This window comes from Haliaeetus albicilla, chromosome 10 (assembly GCF_947461875.1).
Source record: "Haliaeetus albicilla chromosome 10, bHalAlb1.1, whole genome shotgun sequence".
NCBI classification, from domain to species: Eukaryota; Metazoa; Chordata; class Aves; order Accipitriformes; family Accipitridae; genus Haliaeetus; species Haliaeetus albicilla.
Window position 1 is genome coordinate 22,241,067 of NC_091492.1, and position 21,659 is coordinate 22,262,725.

Genomic DNA, 21,659 nt, shown 5'->3' on the forward strand with positions numbered 1-21,659 from the left:
AATTAAGCACTTCTATCGGCCAAGCCTTCTTGCTGGATCTGAATTATGGTTTTTTTCCCCTCGTAGCCGTGGCAACGCTTCCCCTGGGCAGGCTGTGCGGGAGCCAGTGACAAACCCCACGTGTGGCTGTTTGTTTGGGCCTGGAAATTTCCCTGCTGTTTGGGAAAACTTGGGAAAAGAAAATCCCCCGATGAAATGGCGGGTGGCAAGGGGAGCCCGGGTGAGAAACATTGCTTTTTGGGATGAACATCACTCCCATCCCTCCAAGGAGGCCCCCTCCAGCAGGGATGGCAAAACCTCAATCCAAGGGTTCCTTGGGTTTTCCTCCTGCCGTGGTTTAACCCCAGCCAGCAACTAAGCACCTCCAAAAGACAGGCACAGTGTCCAGGTTTCACATCCTTGCCCCAGCCGTGTGTCACGGGTGACAGCCCTGCTGTGGCCATTGCACGGTTCCTCGGTGGCGGTGGCACTGGGACTGCCTCCGCCCTGCTCATCCTGTTAGGACCAGCAAATCGTGAGCCACAAAGCTGCCATCAGGAGCCCAGTGAGGCGGGGGGGGGGGCAGTGACAAGGCACACAGATGCAGTGACACAGGGCAGGGACACGGTGACGGGTAGGGCTGGGTGATGTGGATGAGGGCTGGGTGGCACAGGAAGGGATGCAGGGACTTGGGGAAGGGATGCAGTGATAGGCGGGAGGAGGTGGCCGGCCAGGGCAGGGTGACAAGGCAGGGCTAGGTGTCAGGACAGGGGTAGGTGACATTAGGCAGGGCAGGTGACAGGGCAGGGGTAGGTGACATGGGGCAGGGATAGGTGATGGGGTAGGTGACGTCAAGCGGGGCAGGTGACATAGAGCAGGGGTAGGCGACATGGGGCAGGGGTAGGTGACGTCAAGCAGGGTAGGTGACATAGCGCAGAGGTAGGTGACAAGGCAGGGACAAGTGGCAGGGTGCAGGCTGTCCCCCACGGTGCCCAGTGTTGCCCCTGCCGGTCCCGGTCTCCCGGTGCCCGCTCCCGTGGCGGTGCCGGTGTCCCGGTGTCCGGGTGTCCCCGTGTCCCGTCCCCCCCCCGCGATGCCGGTGTCCCGCTGCCCGCCCCCCCCGGTGCCCGGCCGGTGTCCCGGGGCAGCGGCGCCCCCTGGCGGCGGCGGGCGGCGGCGGCGGCGGCGGGTATAAAAGGCGGCGGGCGGGAGGGCGGCGGCGGCAGCGGCGGCGGCGGCGGGAGCGGGAGATGGCCGGCCCGCAGCAGGCCCCGCACCTCCACCTGGCCGAGCTCACCGCCTCTCAGTTCCTCGACGTCTGGCGACATTTCGACGCGGACGGTCAGTCCCGGGACGCGGGGGGACCCGCCGTCACCCCCCCAAAACCGGCGGGGAGGGCAGCGGGCTGAACATCCCCGGGAGTGCGGGGCTGGGGCGGGGCGGGGGGGGACATGATGGAGAGTCCCTGGACATCTCGTCGGGGGGAAGCCCAGAGGAAGTAGAGCCTCCGCCGCCGCTGCCCGGGGAAAACGGAGAGCTCCCGGGGCAATGGAGAGCCCCCAGGACGATGGAGAACCCCCGGGGCGCAGCCCCGTCGCGGGGGAGCTCCGGGATCGGGGACACCATCACCCCCCCCCCCGGACCTCCCCGTCGGGAAAGGCTGGGGAGCCCCAGCACCGGCCCCCGCCGGGAGCTCCCAGCCCGTGGGACGTTGAGCCCCGGGTCTCCTTCGTGCGTCCCCCGAGTGCCGGGTCCCCCAAGAGCTGGGGTTTGCTCAGGGCTGCTGTCATCCCTGGGTGCTGGCCGGGGGGGGGGTCCTGCCCTTCCCACCATGTCCCCTCCCAGGAAACCCTTGCCTGGTGCCCACCATCAGTCCCCTCCATCCCTTCTGCCGCCGTGGTGCCCCAACCTTGGCACCTGGGTTGCCTGGCTCTTTGGGGGACAACACGGCCACCAGCCTGGCCCCAGGGCCACCCCCTTGCCCTGGAGGTGGGGGGGTGACAGAGGGGGTGTCCCTTGCCTGGAGCAGGGTGAGGAATGGCCCCTCCATGGCTGGAGCGCGCGGTCCCTCTCCACCTGCTCCCCAGCCCAGCAAAACCTCTCCCCGGGGATGCTGTGGCAGTGGCCATGCCCCCAACAGGGATGTCACCTCCCCACGGAGTCACAGCTGAGCATGCCACCCCTAGTCCCCATCACTGTCAGCCCCAGAAAGGGGGGAGAGGGACAGGGAATGCAAAAAGCTGCATCGTTTTGGTCGGAAAATAGTTTATCTCAGGGCTGTGGTGCAGTGAAGGAGGCTCAGCCCTCTGGGAAGAGGAGCCCGGGAGAAAGCACTTGCCCTTCCCTGGGTCTCCAGTCCCCGGGGGGAGGTTTGGGGACCGACCCCCGCTGGGAACTGCGTCATGCAGTGTTCTGGGCGTGCTGAAGCTCAGCCTGCTCTGGGTGCCCTCCTGGCTGCGCCGTCGGGGTCCCTCCTGCGGCCCCACAGCGCCGGGGCACGCGAGCACAGCTGTCTCTGTCACTGCTGGAGCTGGCGCTGGAGCTGGCACTGGAGCAGCCGAGGGGTTGGGGAGGGTGGGACGGTCACAGCCCCGTGGGAGTGGGCCGCTCCTGGTGTGGGGTGTCCAGCTGCCTTCCTGCAGCACATCCCACTGCGCCCTTGGATGTGCTCCGTCATCTCCAAAACACAGAGGCAGGCACGGATCCAGCTTGGCCCGCGGCTCCTGGCCAGGGCAACGCTGTCGGGCTGCGCCACGGCAGGTGCTCAGGAGAGGAGGGACTCGGGTGGCGGGGGAGATGGAGGCCTTGACAAGGACGATGCTTGGCCACACCAGGTGGGAGATCCAACAGCTGTGGCTGCTTCCCTCTGCCGACGGGCACGGGGTGATGGAGGGACCTGGGGTTCATCCCCCTGCGCACGGGGCTGTCTCACCCAAGCTCTTCCCTGCGCTTAAACCTCTCCAATGGTGTTTTCACCTGCTTCCCCTTAAGGCTCCTGATGCCCCAGAGATGTCTCTTTGGGTGTCTTTTATGTCCTCACTTTGCCAGCCACGGCTGTCCCGTGGCTCTGTGGTGCAGGGAGGCTCCGAAGTGCAGCCGCATGGACTGGCCATGGCTCTCTGGAGGGGAGAGCTGCTCCGCACCCTGCTGCTCTGCGGACACAGATCAGACCTGTCCAAGCTGATGCTTGGGAGAAACCAAGCTACTGGCCATGACTTTTCTTGGAGTTATTCTTTTTCCCTGCTCAAAACTCCTGCTGATTTTTTTTTTTTTCCAACTGAATTCAAAGGAACTGGGGGCTCTCCCACACCCACAAAAGCAAAACCCCTGGGAAGTGCAGCAGAAAGCTAAGCCCCTCGGTGGCTCACACCAGCACCCTGACATCACCAGAGCCCCTTGTCCGCTCCTGGGAGGGATGATGCTCATCTGTCGGGATGAGGCCATCAAAGAGGAAGGTGCCCTGGGACTTCCCCAGGCGCTTCCAGCAGGGATGTGGATGGGTTATTCCCAGGGGAGAAGATGCTGCTAGGGAGCCCGCGGGTGATGATGCCGAAGGCGGCGCAGAGCAGGGCACCATGGCCCGAGCCTCTGGGGGCTGAAATGGGGATGGGTTTTTTGGGGGGGGATGCCCATGAGGAATAGCCCTGGCTATCCCTCATTCAGGCACTTTGGAGGAAAGGGCAGTGTCCCCCAGCTGTGCCCAGTTGTTGGTAGGAGGGACAATTTCTGGCAGGGAGGTGACATCTTGCCTGGCAGCACCGTGGAGCCGGTGTCCTCACTGAGGTCTCCCAGCTGTGGCACGACCCTGCTGCTTCGAAGCATGCCAGTCACCCCCTCAAAGCCACCAAGGGCCAGTGCTGTGGGAGTGATCCATGGTTGGGTCCTGGCTGAGCCGTCCTGCCACCGAGCATCCTGCGGGCAAGGAAAGGTGGTGGATACCCCCAGTTCCATAGGAACCACATCTTGGCACAGAGATCGGCAGGCAGGGGTGGGGGGTTACATGGAACAGGGACCTTTCTGAGTCCCCGGCCACCTCAGAGACCAGTGCTGGGCTGACCCCATCCTGGGACTGATCCTGCACCAGGGGGATGACGCTGTGCTGGCTGCCTTGTCTCTGTTCCCTGTTTGCCCTCACTGGCCCCCACAGTGGGTTGAGAGGAGACAGTCCTGCTTGGGGGATGCTCGGGCAGGACAGAGAGGTTTAATTAAACCACCCACTTACAGCATCAGATGCAGAAAATGCAGCAAACACTGGGATGGGGACAAAGCCCCCTGCACCCTACAAGCAGGCGCAGGGGACAAGCCTGGGGTTATGCCCCCGCTCCGAGCTACAACATGTGGGGGCTCCGGCTCTCTGCAAATTCGGGCATTGCCGGGTTTGTATAGCCCCCGGCATCAGCTGGTGTTTCTTTGCTGCCACAGTCACCTCGGAGCCGTGTCCCCATGCGGAGGGGGACAGGAGCTGCATCCCCCAGGACCATCCCTCCCTCACCTCCTGCCCTCTGACACTGTGGGGGGTGGGGGGTGACTTACTGCATTTTTTTCCTTCCCTAGGAAATGGCTACATCGAAGGCAAAGAGCTGGAAAACTTCTTCCAGGAGCTGGAAAGTGCGAGGAAGGGGGCGGGTGTGGTAAGGGCCTCTCCTGGTTTTGTTCCTTCCTTCCCCCATTCCCTCCTGCCCAAAGGTTCAGGCTCACGTCAACCCCATCTCCTTTGGGAATGGCAGTGACAAGCAGGACCAGGGCACCTCTGGGAGGGAAGGGGGGGACACCAGCCTGGGGGTGGGGAGTTAAACGCTCCCATCCCCTCTCCTTGCCAGCCGGACTCCAAGAACGACGACTTGGGTGACAAGATGAAGGAGTTCATGCATAAGTACGACAAAAATGCAGATGGCAAAATTGAGATGGCGGAGGTGAGTGGTGCTGGCCCTGCACATCCCCGGGATGCTCACGTTCCCCCCTGACGCTCGTGTTCCCCGCAGCTGGCCCAGATCCTGCCCACGGAGGAGAATTTCCTGCTGTGTTTCCGCCAGCATGTGGGCTCCAGCTCGGAGTTCATGGAGGTGAGCAGGACAGGCTGTGTTGGGGCTTCCATGGGATTTGGTCCCCGGTGCCTGGCTCCACCATGGAGAAACAACCGAGTGCTGGCATTGCCCAAACCTCCCTGGGTCTCCCCCAGACTCTTGGCTTTAACTCAGCATTGGGAGGAGGTGCTGGTTTGGGGGGAGAGCAGGAGTGTGGTGAGTTTTCCCAGTCCTCGGTGCCCCTCGGGCACCTCTCAGGGCAGCCAGGCACCTCATCCAGGTCTCCAGGTGAGGTGAGGTGCAGAGATTTGGAGCTGTTTCTGTAAATTCCCCCTTTGGGGTGGTCAGTCCTTAGTGTCCAAGGGATGTGCTGAAGCAGAACACTGCTCTGGGCCACCCCAAAACCTCGCTGTGCCCTTGCACGGGGTGAACCCATCTGCAGGGTGGGAGAGAAATTGCTGATGGGGACTGAAACACGGCTGGGGGTAGAGAGGGGTGTGCAGCATGCCGGGCAGGGATAGCTTGTGCTTGGAAAATGAACCCAGGGTGGAGGCGATGGCAGAAAGAGGAGCGCTCCATGGCATGGTGGGGGGGTTAAGTGGGTGCTATTGTTTAATTGGGGGATGCAATCAAACCTTAAAGCCCAGCCTTGCACGTGGGGGTGAGGATAACAGCACTTGAACTCTTGCTATGGGGATGACCAAAAGCATCCAGCCCCAAGGGAGAGCATGTGGCACTGCTCAGACCACCACAAGCCAAGATTGAAGACATGAGATGACCCCATCTCTGCTAGGGTGGTGGGGGATGCTCCAAGTGGGGGGGTTATGGGGGTACCCACTTGTCGGTGGTGGGGGAAACGTAGGACACAAGCCCACACTAACATTCACGGTGGCTGCTTCACAGGCTTGGCGCAGGTACGACACGGACCGCAGTGGCTACATCGAAGCCAACGAGCTCAAGGTGGGCTGTGGGCGTGGGGTGGGCTGAGCTGGGTCCCTGCTGGTGGAGCATCCCCGCTGGGACAGCCAGGGATGGGGACAGCCAGCAAAGCCCTCTCTCCTTCCAGGGCTTCTTGTCGGACCTGCTGAAGAAGGCAAACCGGCCCTATGATGAGCCCAAGCTGCAAGAGTACACGCAGACCATCGTAAGTGGGACCTCCGGGCTGGTCCTGGGGGATCACGGCTCTCCAGAGGCAGGGCAGGTCCCGCCCCCAGCCTCAGGGGATCTCGCCACCCCACAGCGGGTGGGAGAGAGGGGAGGAGGTGGCGATGGGTGACAAGGTGCCACTTGTGTCCCGGCAGCTGCGGATGTTCGACATGAACGGTGATGGGAAGCTGGGCCTCTCGGAGATGTCCCGGTAAGGTCACAGGCGGCGAGAAGGAAGTGGTGGGGAGGGAAAGACACCCTGGAACACTTGTGTCTAGGAAGACTCTGCTCCAACTTCCGAGGAAAACAGTTTTCCTCTTTAATTTGCTCATGTTTCTGAACAAAAAGTGATTTTGGTTTAAAAAAAAGTGTCTTCTCCTGGTGGCTTCCAGCTCATCCCAGTCCTTCTTGTTTTACAGACTTTTGCCCGTGCAAGAAAATTTCCTTCTGAAGTTCCAGGTAAAATAAAAGTAATAATAAAAAAAAAACCCCAAACATTCCTGTTCCTTGCTTGCATCTCTGTCCCCTTCCTCATGCTCCAATGTTCCTTGCCACTGCTCAGGGGATGAAGCTGTCCTCGGAGGAGTTCAACGCCATCTTCGCCTTCTATGACAAGGTAGGGAGCCGGCTCCTAGGAAGCTGCCCCAAATAAATATAACTCAGCAAAAAAACCCCAAACCAACCCATGTGTTTTCGGCTGGGTCAATTCCCTGCTCTGATTTAGGGTGCGAGCGCTGGGTTTACACCTGGCTGTGCTGGCTAAGGGTCTGAGGGTGCCCCCCACAGCCATGCCTTGCGGGGGGGCTTATGGGGCTTGTGTCCTACCCCCTGCTGATGTCCTTCCCTCGTTATCCAGGATGGAAGTGGCTTCATTGACGAGAATGAGCTGGACGCGCTTTTGAAAGACCTGTACGAGAAGAATAAGAAAGTAAGTGGGGAGGATTAAGTGGGGGACGGAGCCGGGGTGCCCCCCCCTCCAGACCACCACACCCCTCCGTGCCTCCTCCCCTCTCCCAGCAGCATCTTCCACCCCCTCCATCCATGTTCCCCAGGCACCAGGAGAGACGCTGGTCTAGATGCCAACCCTGTGTCCCCATGGGAGGCTGTGCCAGAGCTGGCGGTGGCAGGGGGGACATGGGTGTCCCAGCCTGGGGGTGCCTACCCCAGGGAGAACCAGGGTGCTCAGCCCCACCATTACCACCCATTCCTCCCTGTTCCTTCCAGGAGATGAACATCCAGCAGCTCACCAACTACAGGAAGAGCATCATGAACCTCTCTGATGGGGGCAAACTCTACCGCAAGGAACTGGAGATCGTGCTCTGCAATGAGCCCCCCATGTAGGACCCCCCCCACCTCAAGCTCTTCCTCACCGAAAAACAAGCACAGTGGGGGAGCACCCACCACTGCAGCGCTGGTGGGGGGGGCTGGGGAGGGGGTGGGTGCTGAGCCCCGAGTGGGGGCTCAGTGCCCACTGCCCCCCACCCCACCCCCTGCCAGCGCTCGCCCAGCAGCTCTTGGGTTTGCTGTAGATTGTTAAAATCCCACCTTGGGGGAAAACCCTTATTTTACTTTATTTTTTTTACCCCATTCTGCCTGGTTGGTTTCATTATTATTATTATTTTTTGTTGGGGGGGGGGGGGTCGTTTTCATTTGGTCTTTTCTTGTGTTTTTATCGTTTACCAAAGAAGAGTTTACAAATAAATTCAAGTACTGCTAGACCAGAGCCTTGCTGGCTTCAAGGCTGAGCCCCCCCCCCCACCATGGGTGTCAACAGTGGCAGTGGGTACAGGGTGCAAGTGTGGGTGGCTGGGTGGGGGCCATGGTGGTGACGTCAGTGCGATGCTGGGGGTGGGGGGCAGCCCCTGTACAGCCCAGTTCAGCCCTATATAGCCCAGTATGGTACAATATCATTCTGTAGGGCCAAGTACAGCTCTGTACAGCCCACTATGGTGCAGTGCAGTCCTATATGGCCATGTACAGCCCAGTACAACCCTATACAGCCCAGTATGGTGCAATTCAGTCCTGTATGGCCCCCTATAGTTCATTATGGCCCAGTATAACCCTGTACAGCCCAGTATGGCTCGGTACAGCCCTCTATGGTACAGTACAACCATGTGTGGCCCGGTGCAGCCCTGTACAGCCCAGTATGTTGCAGTGCAGTCCTGTATGGCCCAGTACAGCTCTGTACAGCCCAGCATGGTACAGTGCAGTCCTATACGGCCGAGTACAGCTGCACACAGCCCAGTGTGGCCCAATACAGCCCTGTACAGTCCAGTGCAGCCCAGTATGGTGCAATACAGTCCTGTATGGCTCAGTACAGCCCAGTGCAGCCCAATACTGCCGTATAAAGCCCTGTATGGCCCCATATGCTGCTGTACAGCCCTGTACAGCTAAGCACAGCCCAGTACAGTGCTGTACAGCTCAGCATGGTGCAGTACAGTCCTTTATGTCCCAGTACAGCCCTGTACAGCCCTGTATGGCATGGTGCAGTCCTATACGGCCAAGTACAGCCCCATAGAGCCCAGTATGGCCCAACACAGTCCTGCGCAGCCCTGTACAGCTCCATATGGCCAAGTACAGCCCAGTATGGCCCTGTACAGCCCAGTATGGTGCATTACATTCCTGTATAGCCCAGTGTGGCCCCATAACCGCCCTGTACAGACCCGTATGGCCCCGTACGGTGCTGCACAGTCCAATACAGCCAAGCACAGCGCTGTACAGCCTACCATGGTGCAGTACAGTCCTCTATGTCCCAGTACAGCCCAGTGCGGCCCACCGCGTCCCAGGCGAGCCCCCCACTGCGGCCAGGACGGCGCAGAACCGGGCGGGCGGCGCGGCCGCAGGTAGCCCTCCCGGCTGCTAGGGGGCGGGATGCCGGAGCGGGGGGACGCATGCGCGGGGCGGGGCGCGAGGCGCTCGGCCGCGGTGTGAAGTGTGCGCTCGCCAGCCCCCTTGCCTCCGCCGCCGCCATGGCTCTCCTGCACAGCCACCGGCTCCTCACCGTCCCGCGCTTCGCCGCCGCCCGCGCTAGGTGAGGGGCGGTTTAGCTGGTGCCGGCGGAGGGACTTTCCCGCCGCCGAGGGCCGCGCCGCCGCCGGGCCCGGTGCTGGGCGATCCCTGTAGGGCGAGGCGGGTCGGGTCGGGGGGTGGGCTGCGGGGAGCGGGCGCTTCGCGGTGGGGGGGATGGGAAAGCGTGTCCCTCCGTGGAGCCTGTAGGCGCCGCCGGTGACGTCGCGGCGGGGAAGGGGGTTGCCGGGGCGACGGCGCGCGGATTGGCCGGGGAATGCAGGAGTCGGGGGGCGCGCGGCACCTCTTCGCGTTCTGATTGGCTGCCGCCGGGCCCGGCGCCCCCAGCCTGCCCTTGAGGAACGGCCGTGGAGGGCGCGTGGGCGTGCGGCGGGGTGGCGCGCGCACGTGCACCGCGCCGGGGTACCGGCTTGCACCGTGCAACGGGGCCGGGGGGACCCCCTGCACCGAGAGATGGGGCCGGGGGCACCCTGTGCAGCGGGGCCGGGGTGCTGCTGGTGGTGTGCACTGTGCAGCGGGGCCGGGAGGACCCTGTGCGCCGAGAAGTGGGGCTGGGGTGCTTCTTTTGGTGTGCACTGTGTAATGGGGCCGGAGGGACACCATGCACTGTGAAATGGGGCTGGGGCGCTGCTCCCCACCATGCAGCTTGTAGTGAGACCAAGGGGATCCCATGCACCGTGAAATGGGCCTGGGAATTGCGCACTGTGTAGTGGGTCTACAGGGACCCGCCATCCACCATGAAATGGGGCTGGGGCCGTGCTGCCGGTGTGCAGTTTTGCCTGTGCTAGAGCTATGCCTTTAGGTGCGCAAAGCCTGGCATGAGTGGGATGGGAGCGAGGGAGGACCAGTGAGAACCACTTCTGCACTGGCAGCTCTGGATTCCACTGTCTCTGAAGCCTGCAGAGGGATGGGTAGAAAGCTCCAGGGTGCAGCTGGAGCCCTGTGAAGAGCCCAGAACAGCTCCACAAAGTACAGCTGACCTGAGAGCCGCAGGGCACTGGCTGGGCACACAACCATGACCAAGTGGCCAAGAAGCAGAGCGTGCAGAGGGATGTGGGCAAGGCCTTCCTGCTCTCCAGAGCCCTTTGACTCCTGGCCTACACTGGCTCAAGAAGCTTTAAGGAAGAGTTCCCAGCCCTTGTCAGTGTAGGAAAGCAGTGGGTTTTTATTTCCCCATTCCAGCAGATAAAGAAGGCTATTAGATATTGATTAACCCTGTTCTGTCTAGCGTGGCCCCTTGCTGTCTTGTGAGACAAATGCTCCCAGCCCCTGCTTCTTCAGAGGCAGCTGTCTGGCTTTTCTCAGCAGGTACGGAAGAGCAGCTATCTAGAACTTGTGTTTTCTGCCCTTGGACTGTAGCAGGCCTGTGAAAAGTATGCAAGCCCACTGGCAATAGCTTTGCTTTTTTCAAGCTTGTTATATAGCAAACTACAAATTACCAAATTGAATTAAGGTCACTTAAAAGAGACACAGACCATCCCTTTTGTAAGTAAAGAGCCTTTGTGCACAGTCCTTAGTTGTTCCCATGCAGCGTGCGGGAAGAGTGGCTCCTTATCCCGCGACAGGGGATACTAAGCAGTGATTAGCAGTTTCTGATTCCTTATTTTCAGCAACTTCACGTGGTGCTCTGGTGCTTGGAGCTGTTACCATTGCTCTGTGCTGGGAATGGTCTTTCTGAAATCAGGACAAAGATTAAGAGATACGAAATGGTTAAAATGGCTCCCTTGACACACAAATGCTAATTAAGGTGATAACTCAGTCTGCTGCTCTGATGTATCATGAGACGGCTATTTTAAATGCTTTTCCTGGTGGGACGCTTACTACAGCTGGCTGGGGCAATGAATTTTTAGGCTTGAAAGGACCATAGTAGCCAGCAGCCTGTTGGCATTGTTCTTGTGTAAATATTTGCTTTAGCTGTGGTATCCAGACAGCATTGCCTTTGGCCCCTCTGCTCTGCTCCGGCTTGCAGAACTGCTGTAGGGGCTTTGGCAGAGGTTTTGAAATCCAGTATCCTATGTGGCTGTACCTCAGGGAACGGGGATTGGCCTTTTCACAATGGAAATGTTCACTGGACTTGTGAATACTTGCTTAACTACAGGAAAACTTGCTTTTTGGGCTTGGCTTGAGTCCATGAGCACACTCTTAGGTCTCTGCAACTCAGGCCATGAGCTCCACATACATTTTTAAAGGGTGTTGCTGTTTATGCAGTTCCTGGTGCGTTTTCCTACCCTCTCTGTCCCATCTGTCACGTTGCGCTTGCATGAAACTGGCTTGGAAGACCAGCCTGGCTGAAGCGTATGGAGACTGCTTGAATACCGGGTCTGCTCAGCATCTAAACTCTAACTCGGGCTGCCAATGTTCAAGTCCTGTAGCTGGAAAATGTGCTTTCTTTGGCTTACATCGGATATCCCTCAGGTAGTTCAACCCCAGCTTAGACTTACCTTCATTTAGTTTTCCACACTGAAATGCCTCCAGCCTGGCAGAGAAGATGTGCAGTTTATAACTTTGACCTTTATTCAAGACCAATGCTCTTTTAATTGCTCAAAATAAAAATATAACGCAGTGCAAAGGCAACAACATTACAGTAATGTAGGAGCAGCTGTGTGTTAGGACTTGTGGCCTCAGATCCATAATAGATCTCTTTTCCCAAACCCCTGTTGAGAAAGCTTTGCCTCTGTAATCTCTTGGGTATCCTGATGTGTTCGGGCCACTCAGCCTGGACTTTTTTCTCCTGTCTCCCTGCAAGCTCACCTCCCTGGAAACAGCAGAGGAGTCTTTCTTTGGCCTTCACCTGAAAACCTGTAGGCTGAGAGTGGGAAAATCAGTCCTAAACCTACCCTTCGCTGCCTTAAGCTGATAGAAAGACCGGCTCAGAATGAAAGTACTTAACTCTCTGGAGTGCTGCAGCTTAGCCTGCAGGATCAGCATTAATTGCAGCAGTAGTATATATTAGACCCCAGTGACCTGCTTAAGTGTTCGCAGGATCGGGACCTAAATACCCAAAACACTGTAAGCCGCTTGGTGAAAAGCCCAGCAGAATGAAGGTGCCGCCACTGTCTCAGAAACAGCAGCTCTTTAAAATAGATGGCTGGGCTCCTGCAGCCCTTGATACCAAAATTATCCTAGACCAGGTAAACTGCAGAGGGCCACGTTCCTGTGCAGAGTGCGTTTCTCTCTTCCCCTGCTCCTCCATTACCAGGAAGGCGTCACGAGAGGTTTTCCGAAGCAGCGTTGCAAGCTGCCTGAATCTGCAGGAGTTTTTTGCCCCGACAGCCCTGTCAGTGTGTCGTGCTCAGGTTGGCTCCCCAGGCTGCTCCCTCCCTGCTGTTGCAGCCCGTGTCCCTCTCTGGAGGGTGCATGCTGCTGGCATGACTCACTCATCTTCCTTTCTAAGTTGATCCTGTACTTAACCAGAGAGGTAATTAAGACTTATTAGTGGTCTAGAAAATGCTAAGCACATCTTCCATTTTTAAACTGCCTGAGCTGGCTCTGCCTCATGTGTTTGCTGCCCTTTTTTCCACAGAGCCTGTCAAGAGGGGAAATGGAGGCTTTTTATTTGGAAATCCTGTACTGATGGGAAGAGCAGATAAGTCTGAAGAGGACCAATGATGTTTGGGGCTCTGATGAGATGCAATCTACACACACATGCTAGTGCAAAGTGTGTTTATGTAGTGACTAAACTGGGTCTAAGTTGACCCAAAACGGGGACAGAGTGGAGGGAGAAGGTGATTTTGTGAGTTCTGCTGATTACATCAGTGTTAGAGCTTCCTTAACCTGCCAGGCCCTGCTGTCTTCAGATGTGCTGTATCTGTCACCACACCAAGCACTCAGCAGGAGGTCTGGCTGGCCCCGGGGTGGCTCCAGGCTGCTGGCATTGCCTGGGGCAGGATCCAGCCCCGGGACAGCATTCTTGTGTTGGGAAAGCTAGTTATCTTGATGTGAGGCAGCCTTCCCCGGGCTGCAAAGCTTTGTAAAGCTGATATGTGGCAGCATTAGCTGTGAGAGCTTCTCTTTTAGCAATCAAGACTGAATCCTACCCCAGAGGAGATAGACCCAATCTACCTTATGCTTCATGCTTTGTCCCCTGCCAAGCTCAGGGGTCTGGGTAAGTGCCAGTGTGATGCTATGAGTCAGGATGCTCAGAGCTGAGTGGAGTCGCCTTCTTTAGTAATCCTGTCTTCAAGAGGGGACTGTTACAGCCATAGCCCTCTGCCAGGCAGGTTAAAAACCATCACACCACTTCACTTGCACTACCTACAAGCCTGCGAAGTCTGGACGTAGGGCTGGGCAGAGAGGCTCAGGCCAAAGAGAGAATAGCACGTTTCTTTTTATAGCGTGGTATGGTCTGCCCTTGACATTAAGAGAGCCTTTCCATCTTCAGGATGTCCTGCCAACAGGGCAGAGGCAGGTGGTTTGTAGAGCGGCTGCTGGAGAGTGGGGCACAAAGCTCCTCCTGATGCAGGGAGGTTTCATGCTTGAAGGGAAGGGGCCTTCATATTGGAGCTTGTCACACTGGGAAGAAAGTGTCCTCTGCGATTTCCAGGAAAACAGCATTTGGCTATGACATCCCTCTTCAAGCGAGGCAGAGCTTGTAGGGCAGGGAAGGGAAATATCTTATTAGGTCAGCCAATCAGCCAATGTTGAGGGAAAAGCAGATTCATTTTCATGCACGAGAGCCCTTCCAGGAGTTCAGAAGAGGCTCCGTATTCGTGCTTCGTGCAATTGCCTGGGTCTGGCCCAGATTCCCTGGAGGGGACTAATCTATGTGATCCCACCTGTAGGCTGTGAAGAGACAGCACTTGGCCAGAGTATAAGAGTTTAAGTCTTGTTTCCTCAGGACTTTCTTGTGTCAGCACATAAGGAAAGCATTTCTATGCATTAATAACTTGGAGGTGGTCAGGTATCTTCAGCCACAGAAGCTCTTTGCCCATTCTGCAACATAAAATGCAGTGCCAGATCATGGGGCATAAAGGAGTTGGTTTTTTTCCCCCTGGATAATTCTCTTACCACTGCTTGTACCTTTTCCAATGGTTTAAAGACAAGATTTCCCTTGAGGTTTTCTCTAGCCATGTTGGTGCACGTTCCTGCCCAGTTCTCAAGCCTGATTCTTAGCTTCTTTGTTTTCCCTTCAGCTCATGGTGGTCCCACGTGGAGATGGGTCCCCCCGACCCCATCCTGGGTGTGACAGAAGCTTTCAAGCGTGACACCAATTCCAAGAAGATGAACCTGGGTGTTGGGGCATACCGGGACGACAACGGGAAGCCGTACGTCCTGAACTGTGTTCGTAAGGTAAGCCTGGTGCTGTCTGCTGGGCAGGGCCAGATCCAGGTGTTGGGCACCGTGGGAGGGTCAGGGAGGGGGAAGGCCTCTAAGCAAGGTTTGCCTGTTGGTCCTTAGAATAAGCTTTGTCTCTAACAGAGCAGGACAGTGTTCTTGGATGTCTCCGTTAGCAGTACTAATGCTTCTAAGACACAACAGAGCCATTAAGTAGTAGGGGATAAAGCAGGGAATATGTGTCCTGTTCCCATCCAGGTGAATCTAATTAGTTGCTGACTTCCATGAGCCCTCCAACCTAGCTGTCCTCTGAACTTCAAAGTGTTTCTTGAATAGGCTGGTGTTCCCTGGGCCAGCCCACATGGGAGGAAAGAGCTGACATTGTCACCTTAATGGATTAGTCTTAGAAATTCTGCTGAGCTGTTGCTACCAGTTTCCCTATAAGCCAGTCTAAAACTCCAGCCTGGGGAACTGGATGTGGACACTGCCCTTGAGGGGATTACGGAGCCTTTCAGGGCTGTAAGTGTAGAAATAGGCTTTTAAATAGCTGGCAGCTGACACACATATTGACTGGCTGGTCTCCTTGGCTCAGGGAGGATGTATTGTCCACATTTCTCATCAGTGTGGGGTTTAAAGCCATCCCTTGCCCTCGCTTTCCCTGTGTCAGCATGTGTGGCAGCTGGGTCACAACTGGGAGCCTGGGTGGTGTCACAGGAACAGTTTCCTGGTGGTATGCGAATGCTGCCAGGGTCTGTCCTGCTGTCCTGGGAGCACAAATAGGGTTCCCAGAGCATCCCATATATCTCCGTCACTGCATTTTTCCTAAGCGTGGCTCTTTGCTGTCCTTGCTGCCACTCTCTGATCCTGTGTTAGGTAAGGACTCGGACTGGTTTCTGATGCAGAATCTGCTTGAAAGAAGTAGAGGTTAGCAAAGCTGGGGGGAGCCATGTTTAAGGATTGGGTGACTAGCTTTCAGACAGGCCGCTTTCAGAACTGGCTGGGATTTCTGGATTATTTCTTTTTTTTAACCTGCTCCATCTATGTAGTTCAATAACATTCCCAGCATGATGAGGCCCTACAAAGCGCTTGCTACCCTGTCTGTTTTTGGGATGTCTCCCTATGTAGAGACAATCTCTGCCTTTCAGCAACAGTCAAGTCTCGCCTTCCTGCAGGACAATTCCTGCTTGGGCAAAGAAACGTGTGTCCTTGTGCAGCAATGTTGACTTGTAACGGGCTGGAAGCGGTGGTCTTCTCTGGCGCCAGGTTTCCTGGCTCTGCTGTACCAATGATAGCACCCACTGAAGGCTCTGGTGGTCACTGGACCCTGTGCCCCGTGGTAAAAGCAGGGTTTTGTCTGAAATGTTTACTGCTGCCCCTTGCTTGGAATGAGCCCTGATCTCTGAAGGGAAACTCCTGTAAACCAACCTTTCCCCCTTTTGAGTGAGCAAATGTGAAGAGAAGCAACCTTGAGCTGTCCGCCGTCATCTCCGTGATGATGCCTTCCTTGCTGAATGTGTGTCCTCCTTCCCAGGCAGAGGCCATGATAGCATCCAAGAAGATGGACAAGGAGTATTTGCCCATTGGGGGGCTAGCGGATTTCACCCGGGCATCTGCAGAACTGGCTCTGGGTGAAAACAGTGAGGCTTTCAAGAGTGGCCGGGTAAGGAGCAGGCTGGGAAGCAGGGCGTGGACAGTGCTGTCTGACGCACCGTTGGTACATGGGTGCCCAGCAAAAATGGAAGGACTGGCAGGGGTGCTCATGCCTCTGAGCTGCAAGCTGGCCAGTCCCAAGGCTAACTGCTTCCTCTGAAGGCTGGGGTGAAACAGCCCTTCCTGAGGAGGGGAAATAACCTTGCCAGGGGTCCTAACTCCCTGCCCTACAACTGGAGTTGCTGACCCATGTGGTCCCCTCCAGCCCCATGTCCCTGTTTGGGTGTGCTTCTGCTAATGCTGATGTAGTGACAGGGCTTTCCCTGTATCATACCATGGCTGCTCAGACTCGTGTATTTGTTTCTTCCCTTGCAGTATGTCACTGTGCAGGGTATTTCTGGGACTGGATCTCTGCGAATTGGAGCCAACTTTTTGGTAAGTCCATGGCCGGTGGGGGAAGGAAAGGACATATTTTGACTGGAGCTGAATCTTTGGGGTTTTCTAACTGCTTGAATCTGTTAAACCTGTTTGAATGCTCTGTCTCTCTCTTGATCAGCAACGGTTCTTCAAGTCTAGCCGTGACGTGTATCTACCCAAACCATCCTGGGGAAATCACACACCCATTTTCCGTGATGCTGGCCTGCAACTTCAGGCCTACCGCTACTACGACCCCAAGACATGTAGCCTTGACTTCTCTGGAGCCCTGGATGACATTTCTGTGAGTTGCCTTTCATGCCTGGAAGCAGGGAGCTGATGTGGGGAGATAGGTCACCTTCTTGCTTTAGCCTAAATATGATGCCTGAAGGCACCAAATCAAGGCTAGAAGCCTTGCAGAGCTCATCTAAGCTGTCTGCGGCAAGAGTCCCATCTCAGCTGCTGAGGAAAGTGCTCGGATGTCACTAATAATTCATTCTCTGTAACATCTTCCTTAGAAAATTCCAGAGAAGAGCATCATCCTCTTGCATGCTTGTGCTCACAACCCCACCGGGGTGGATCCCCGGCAGGAGCAATGGAAGGAGTTGGCAGCTATGGTGAAGGTGAGCAGTAGAGTGTCCCAGGGGTGCTGTGCTGTTTCTGGGAAAACCACATCTCTGTGCTTTCGTGGGTGGCATCTGGTCTTCACTGCACTAAAGGTTACTTACTTCCCTGAAGACAGGATGGGTGTCATGTTCCTGTACTGAAGACAGGAGCCAGACAAATGCACTCATAAAGCTTCTAGCTGACTCTCAGACTTTCTGCTGGCACCTTCCCAGGAAGCTGGGGTTGGGAGACATGAAGGGATAGCAGCAGGGTTGAAAGAGTGAGCTGTGATAGCTGGAGCTGGGCTCCCAGTACTGGTGTAGTTAAAAAAGCTGGAAGATCTTTCACGTGCCTGGTGTCTCCTCGCAAGTTTCAGGTGGAAACAGATAGGGGCAGTTTCTTCCTTCATCCTTCTTCTCTTAGTTCCTGCTGCTCCCCCAAGCTGTAGCCAGTGAAATTTGGTTTGGGGATGCCTGGCCATAGTAGTGTCCTGAGAACTGGTAGATACCAAAGTGGCCTCTGGGGCCTACAGATGGCTGTGGGTCTCCTAACCAAGGGGCAATGTGGCTGGGTTATCTGCCTGGAAGCATTGGAAGGGCTGGCACCTGCCCAAAGGGTTCCCAGGTGGTTTTCCTGGAAACTGATAATACAGGAGATACTGAAATGGAATAATTTATTACTGTTGAACCCAATTCTGCCTCCTGGGCCAGACTGCACATCCCCTAAATGCCCTGGGAGGGTCTTGCCCTGCTGTTTTGATGTGTGGTGGGTAGCTATGGTTTTGGGGCTGCCTTCCTTGTGGCAAAAGAGGGGAACAGCTCTACTTCTGGAGGAGCACAGTTGCAGTTGAGCAGGCCACTGCCTGCATGGCTCTTTTCAGCCTGCTGCCCTGCTCCCTGGAGGGGTGTTCAGCTCCTGTGACACTCTCTCCCCTCTTTGCTGGCAGAAACGAAACCTCCTCGTGTACTTTGACATGGCCTACCAGGGCTTTGCCAGTGGAGACATCAACCGGGATGCCTGGGCTGTGCGGTATTTCATTGAGCAGGGCATTAACGTCATCTTGTCACAGTCCTATGCCAAGAACATGGGGCTGTACGGTGAGTAGGGCAGATGGTGTGGAAATGGTTTCATCCAGGCTGCTGGAGAGACCCTGCTGCCTCTGGGGTTTAGCAGCCAGTGTCTTTCTGCTGCCTGCATTCATCCTGCAGTACTGGTTGGGGCGCAGGAGAGAACCTGCTGGGGGCTGATGGAGACCCTTCTAGAGAACAGGGCTCTGCTAAAGCTATGTGGCATTTGGATAAGTCCTGTCCCAGCCCTGGGTATCCAAGGGCAAAGGCTGGGACCTGATTGCCCATCTTTCAGGAGAGCGTGCGGGCGCCTTCACAGTGATCTGCAGTGACGCAGAGGAAGCCAAGAGGGTTGAGTCACAGCTGAAGATCCTCATCCGCCCCATGTACTCCAACCCACCCCTGAACGGAGCCCGCATTGCCTCTATCATCCTGAACACCCCTGACCTACGGAAGGAGTGGTAAGAGGGAGCCCCTAATGCTCACGACAGTGAGATGTGAGGTCTCTATGTGGCGGCCCTGTGCCGCACTTACTGTCTGCTGCTGTTATGGGCAGCTCATAGCTTCAGGGATACAGTCAGAACCCCTTTCTTCTGGAGAAATCCCTGCTTGTGTCCTGGCATCAGCTGGTATTGGTCCAGCCTGACATAAACAGGTTTCCTTGTGTTACCAAGGCAGAAAACACTGTAAAGGAGGGGATAAAGCTCCTCTAGGATTGAAGGCTGCAGGAGGTGCCTATCTGAGGAGTGGAGAAGACTGACTGAGGCGTTGTAGCCACGTAGTATGTCTCACATGGGGGAAGCGGAAGCTCCCTGGGAATAAGACCCAGGAATGTAACCCTCAAGCCCTAAGCCTCCGTCCTGGTGTCACCCTGTGCTGCTCTGCCAGCCCCTCGGTGTCGAGTCCCTGCCAGCAGCTGGCCTGACAGAACAAAGGCTGGCTGTGTGTTGTGGCTTTGCCGGGAGCTGTGTTTCTTTGGCAGGCTGATGCTTGTGCCTGATCCAGGGCCCAGCAGAGATGTCTCCTAGCTGTGCTGCCTTGGAGCAGGGGATATCTACCTGCCCTGGGAGGTACCCCGTGCTCTTTGTTTATCTGCAGATATTTTACCTGGGTTTGGGCACCACTACCATGAGGCCTCCTACTCACCTGTGGGTTTCAGAAGTAAGAGATGCCTGTCCTCTGGTAGTAGTGTCCAACAGCTATGGAATAAATAAAGAGCAGTCACCTTCAGGTACCAGGAGACAGAAGCAGTTCCCCAGCTGGAGCTACAGGTTCACGCTCCCTGGTCTTTGCTTGTCTGCATCCCTGTACAAGGCCCCTCCAGGTGGAGCGAGTTGATTCCCAGTAGTTGGCAGGGGGGAGCAGCATTGTTGTGTCCCAGCCCTGCTCTGAGTGGTTCCTGGGTTGGCTTCTCAGGCTTGTGGAGGTGAAGGGCATGGCCGACCGGATCATCAGCATGCGGACTCAGCTGGTGTCCAACCTCAAGAAAGAGGGATCTTCCCACAACTGGCAGCACATCACTGACCAGATCGGCATGTTCTGCTTCACGGGGCTGAAGCCTGAGCAGGTAAACCACAGTTCCTGTGGTCTCAAGGTGTCATTTGCAGTATTTGTCAGTAAGATCTTGACTGCAGGTGCCATAATGAGCCCTCGTAAGCAGTTCTTCCTCCAGGAGGAACATCCTCCAAGCCTGCAGCACTGGAGCATTCTGGGGGCCCAGGTCTTGCTCTGTTCCCTGCTGTGCTTGTGGAGGTTGAAAGCAAACATAGCTTGCTTATCTGTTAAAGGAAACAGTCACTTGGTGCCACTCTGAGGTGACCTTAAAGGTCAGTAGCTCAAGTGAGGTGACTCCCGGCTGAACATCTGTGGTGTTTGTGTGTTGCCCGAGAGCCGAGCAGCATCTCTCTTGGTTTACAGGGTGCACTGCTGGCTCTGCAGGTAGTGGGATGCCATGTCTGCTGGCTCCCAGTTTGCTTTCAGGTCTGGCAAGCTGGGTAAACTTGTACTCTGCTAACAGAGTAGAGGTTGGCCTGTGGTTTGAACTCTGCTCTTTCACCCCAGGTGGAGCGGCTGATCAAGGAGTTCTCCATCTATATGACAAAGGACGGACGAATCTCTGTGGCGGGAGTTACGTCGGGCAATGTAGGTTACCTGGCTCATGCCATCCATCACGTCACAAAGTAAAGACAAAGGTGTGCCCTGGAGCTGGTGGCACTCCCTGCCCCACCAGTCGAAGATGGGGAGGGAAAGGAAACAAGCAGAATACTTCCAACCACAGCACTTGACGCCGCTGCTGAATGTATCTTGTAGATGAGTTGTAGAAGCCTAGTCAAAACTGCCCTGTGTTGTGGAGCAGGGACATCATTGTTGGCTCCTGTGCGTCACAGCCATTCTCCCCTGCTGTCCATCCTTTGTCCATCAGCCCCAGCACCTATCTACCCTGGAGGAAGCAAATGCTTAGCACTGCCATCTTACCAGCGTAGGCACCAAAGGCTTTCCCCACGTTCATTTCTTCATGAGAAGGCTTTGTGCAGCTGTCGGCTGCTGCCCCAAGCAGCAGTGGGCAGGGAACTGGGTGGGCTGAGTGGGAGGGCTGCTCAGCTGTGCCCCTGCCACCTCCTCAGCTGGCCCCTGCTGCCAGCAGGCTCCATCCTCCTCCACCCTTCTGGCCTGGGACTGGGCAGTGCCAAAGCTGTCCTCCGACAACCAGCTCAGGGGACTTCTCACTGCTAAAATCTGCTCCATTGCTGGCTTCACTCTTTCCATCTGGGAATCTCCTTTCAGGTGTAATTCGCCGTGGCATCAGTGTGTGGGGCAGACCAGTATCCCTCCTCTAAACCTGCCTGGTTCTCCTGATTTCACTCCCATACCCTGAGGTGAAACAATTTCTCACTCCCCGAATAAGAACCTCCTCTGTAAACTGCTGTCTGTTGGTCTCTGCCTCTCCCTGTTCCTGTACCAACCCCAGCAGCCCTCCCTGTGAAGCAGAGTCTGTGTGTGTGACCCAAAGCTGAGAGGTGGGCCCTGCTGTGCCCACCCTCATGTGGGAGTGAGGGGTATCCCTCTCATCTGCTCTGTTCAGCCAAATTTCTGGTGACACCAGAAAACAGGAGGGAAAGATCCTGAGGGAAGTCTGAGAGCTGACGACTCAAAACCCATTCTGTCTTTCTAAACTGAGTGTCCCTGGAGCTCTGTGACTCACTGGACTCTTATTTTTAATCCAAATAAACTGGGGCATGGCTGTGTTGAGCTGGCAACTTCCTCCTGTCATCGTACAGCTGGATCCTGTCCCTTCTGTGTGCCAAACATTCCCTCTTGGGGACATGCCAGCACAGGGGATCTGGTATGGCCCATGAAATCCTAATCTCCTGAGAATCCCACATAGAGAGAGGGCAGATCCCACCTGTGTGCCCCAAGAGCACCAGAGGGGTGTAGGCTGAGGCTGCCCCAGGTGGGAATTGATGTCATGGAG

The 21,659-nt window shown here is 56.3% G+C and overlaps 2 protein-coding genes across 2 annotated transcripts; both read left to right on the forward strand.

Moving 5' to 3' along the window:
- Nucleotides 1-1,179: 1,179 nt before the first annotated feature.
- CALB2 (calbindin 2) lies at nt 1,180-7,867 on the forward strand. Its single transcript, XM_069793833.1, has 11 exons — nt 1,180-1,320; nt 4,534-4,610; nt 4,800-4,892; nt 4,962-5,042; nt 5,907-5,963; nt 6,070-6,147; nt 6,305-6,360; nt 6,569-6,608; nt 6,712-6,765; nt 7,006-7,077; nt 7,374-7,867. Exons 1-11 carry the CDS (start codon nt 1,230-1,232, stop codon nt 7,488-7,490), a joined length of 816 nt encoding a protein of 271 aa, XP_069649934.1. The 5' UTR covers nt 1,180-1,229; the 3' UTR covers nt 7,491-7,867.
- Nucleotides 7,868-9,036: 1,169 nt separating this feature from the next.
- Nucleotides 9,037-21,436, forward strand: GOT2 (glutamic-oxaloacetic transaminase 2). The gene is made up of 10 exons (XM_069793837.1): nt 9,037-9,180; nt 14,309-14,465; nt 15,982-16,110; nt 16,476-16,535; nt 16,657-16,818; nt 17,033-17,137; nt 18,067-18,217; nt 18,483-18,648; nt 19,604-19,754; nt 20,249-21,436. The coding sequence occupies exons 1-10, from the start codon at nt 9,041-9,043 to the stop codon at nt 20,369-20,371; spliced, it is 1,344 nt and encodes a 447-aa protein (XP_069649938.1). The 5' UTR covers nt 9,037-9,040; the 3' UTR covers nt 20,372-21,436.
- Nucleotides 21,437-21,659: the final 223 nt, after the last annotated feature.

Coding starts and splice junctions, on each gene's coding strand:
- CALB2 (XM_069793833.1), top strand. CDS start 1,230: ATGGCCGGCCCGCAGCAGGCCCCGCACCTCCACCTGGCCGAGCTCACC. Junction 6,609..6,711: donor ATTTCCTTCTGAAGTTCCAG/GTAAAATAAAAG, acceptor GCCACTGCTCAG/GGGATGAAGCTGTCCTCGGA. Junction 7,078..7,373: donor TGTACGAGAAGAATAAGAAA/GTAAGTGGGGAG, acceptor TGTTCCTTCCAG/GAGATGAACATCCAGCAGCT.
- GOT2 (XM_069793837.1), top strand. CDS start 9,041: ATGCGCGGGGCGGGGCGCGAGGCGCTCGGCCGCGGTGTGAAGTGTGCG. Junction 16,536..16,656: donor GAATTGGAGCCAACTTTTTG/GTAAGTCCATGG, acceptor TCTCTTGATCAG/CAACGGTTCTTCAAGTCTAG. Junction 18,649..19,603: donor CCTGACCTACGGAAGGAGTG/GTAAGAGGGAGC, acceptor TTGGCTTCTCAG/GCTTGTGGAGGTGAAGGGCA.